The 1,842-nt window shown below is 41.5% G+C and overlaps 1 protein-coding gene across 1 annotated transcript in view; it reads right to left on the bottom strand.

The window, feature by feature from the left end:
* Positions 1-1,415, bottom strand: part of LOC107102444 (EF-hand domain-containing protein D1-like) — a 17,667-nt gene extending 16,252 nt beyond the window's left edge. Inside the window, exon 1 of the mRNA XM_015401764.1 lies at positions 917-1,415. Coding sequence (XP_015257250.1) covers positions 917-1,200 — 284 coding nt within the window. The 5' untranslated portion in view covers positions 1,201-1,415. The remainder of the gene's footprint in view (positions 1-916) is intronic.
* Between the last annotated feature and the right edge of the window lie 427 nt (positions 1,416-1,842).

Raw genomic sequence — 1,842 nt, 5'->3', positions numbered from 1 at the left:
TATATTTTTTTATGCTATATATTAGAACTAGACTTTATTAGAACTATACAGTATTAAATATATACTGCAAATAACTAAAAGTGAATTTCAAACAATTATTAGAGCTATTAGCCCCCTAAAATATTTTATGCACAGCTAAAGGTTTTTATGAGAACCCCGTTTACAGAACACCGGTGTTGCCTGGACTTATGATTAATGCGCACATTATCACTGATAATAAACTAAAAAACCTCAAAGATTAGGGAGTGCTTTACTAGTACTTTGTTTCCTTTTGTATCAAATTAAAATTTTATATCGCATTTCTTCTCAAAGACTGAACACTGCAAAAAACAATACAAAAATAAGTAAAACATTGTTAAATTAAGTTTATTTAATCTTCATTTGAGGAGGTAAAAAAGATGATTTGCCAATGGAATAAATATTTTTACTCTTAAAATAAGATAAATAGATCATATCCACCTGAAATAAGACAATGCAGTATTTATTATTTATTTTAAATGTAAATTGTCTCGTTCAGTTGGCAAAGCGTGTCACTTTCCTCAATTCAAGATAAAAATGGCTTCTTTAGATTTCAATTTTTTGCAATGAAAGGTTCAAAATGAGAACAAATTATTCCTCCTACAGCTCCCACCTATGGGCCAGGCCGCCATATTGGATTGGGAGTTCGCGGTGGGAGGGAAGCACCTATCCCGCTGCAAGGGGCGTTATTTTCCCAGGTCTGAACAAGGAAATTCCTCCGTCCTCGTTAGAGAGGAATGCAGTTAGCGGGCGGGGAGGGGAGAGGAGTGGGCCCTCAGTGAGTCACCCTGAATGAACAAGCGCCGTGATGAATCCCGATCATCTCTGGCTGGGATCCATCCATCCAGCTCTGGGAACATCGGAGCGTTTAGCAGGAATCACAAACATGGTTTCTTACCGTTTGAACATCGCCTCCATGTCTTTAATCTGCTTGCGGGAGAACTCTTTAAACTCAGTGTAGGGGTTAAACACACGAGAGGACCGAGGAGGAGCGTGCCCGTCGTTGATGTCCAGTCTCCGGTTGAGTTTGGTGGCCAGCTCGGACGGCGTATCTCCACAGGCATGGTCCGGTTCGTGGGACTGGGCTGGTACCGGAATCTGTTCGGACTCGGGATTCTGTTCGGCCTCCTCTGCAGCTGCCAGCCGCGACTGCAGCTTCTTAGCGAGCTCGTCTGATGCCATGCTGAAGGTCCAACGTCTCTCAGGGAAACAGTCAATTAAAATGGAGTCACACAGTTCTGCCGGTTTTCAACTCCGGACCAAACCTACTTCCTGCAAGACTTCACAATAAGAGGCGCATGATGTCCAATAAATCATATCTTATTTGTTCAGATATCTCTCCTTGTCTCTCTATTTGACCAGGACATGTAACCCATCAGATCCCATGTTATGTTTATTACAATCAGACCGCAGGTGTTCTTCACAGGATTAACTCAAACTACTTTACCCAGAATGCACCGCTGCCTCAACTGTCTTACCAATTCTCACTATTGTTGTGACACTAGAGGGCGCTATTAGGATCCACTCATGAACATACTGTCAAACTATTGATACTGCATTGATCTCTATTTGTTCACCGGATTGCTGATTGCTCGTTGGTAGTACGGGGTCCAAGTGAAGCCAACGGCCGCCATATTGGTACTCCCTAGTTAGACGGGTCTCAATGTAAACAATCTGTGCGCTACAGCATCGAAAACAACCATGTTGTTCTCATTTTCAGGGGGACTGAAGACTTTAAAATAAAGATAAATTCATCACTTTGACACATATTTAGTGTTTCATACCATCAGTAGATTACTTATAATACAAAACAGGTACATCACA

Source organism: Cyprinodon variegatus, unplaced genomic scaffold (genome assembly GCF_000732505.1).
Source record: "Cyprinodon variegatus isolate N-32 unplaced genomic scaffold, C_variegatus-1.0 Scaffold1256, whole genome shotgun sequence".
Classification (NCBI taxonomy): domain Eukaryota; kingdom Metazoa; phylum Chordata; class Actinopteri; order Cyprinodontiformes; family Cyprinodontidae; genus Cyprinodon; species Cyprinodon variegatus.
The sequence above is the reverse complement of the archived record's forward strand: the minus strand, read 5'-3'. Positions and strand labels throughout refer to the sequence as shown.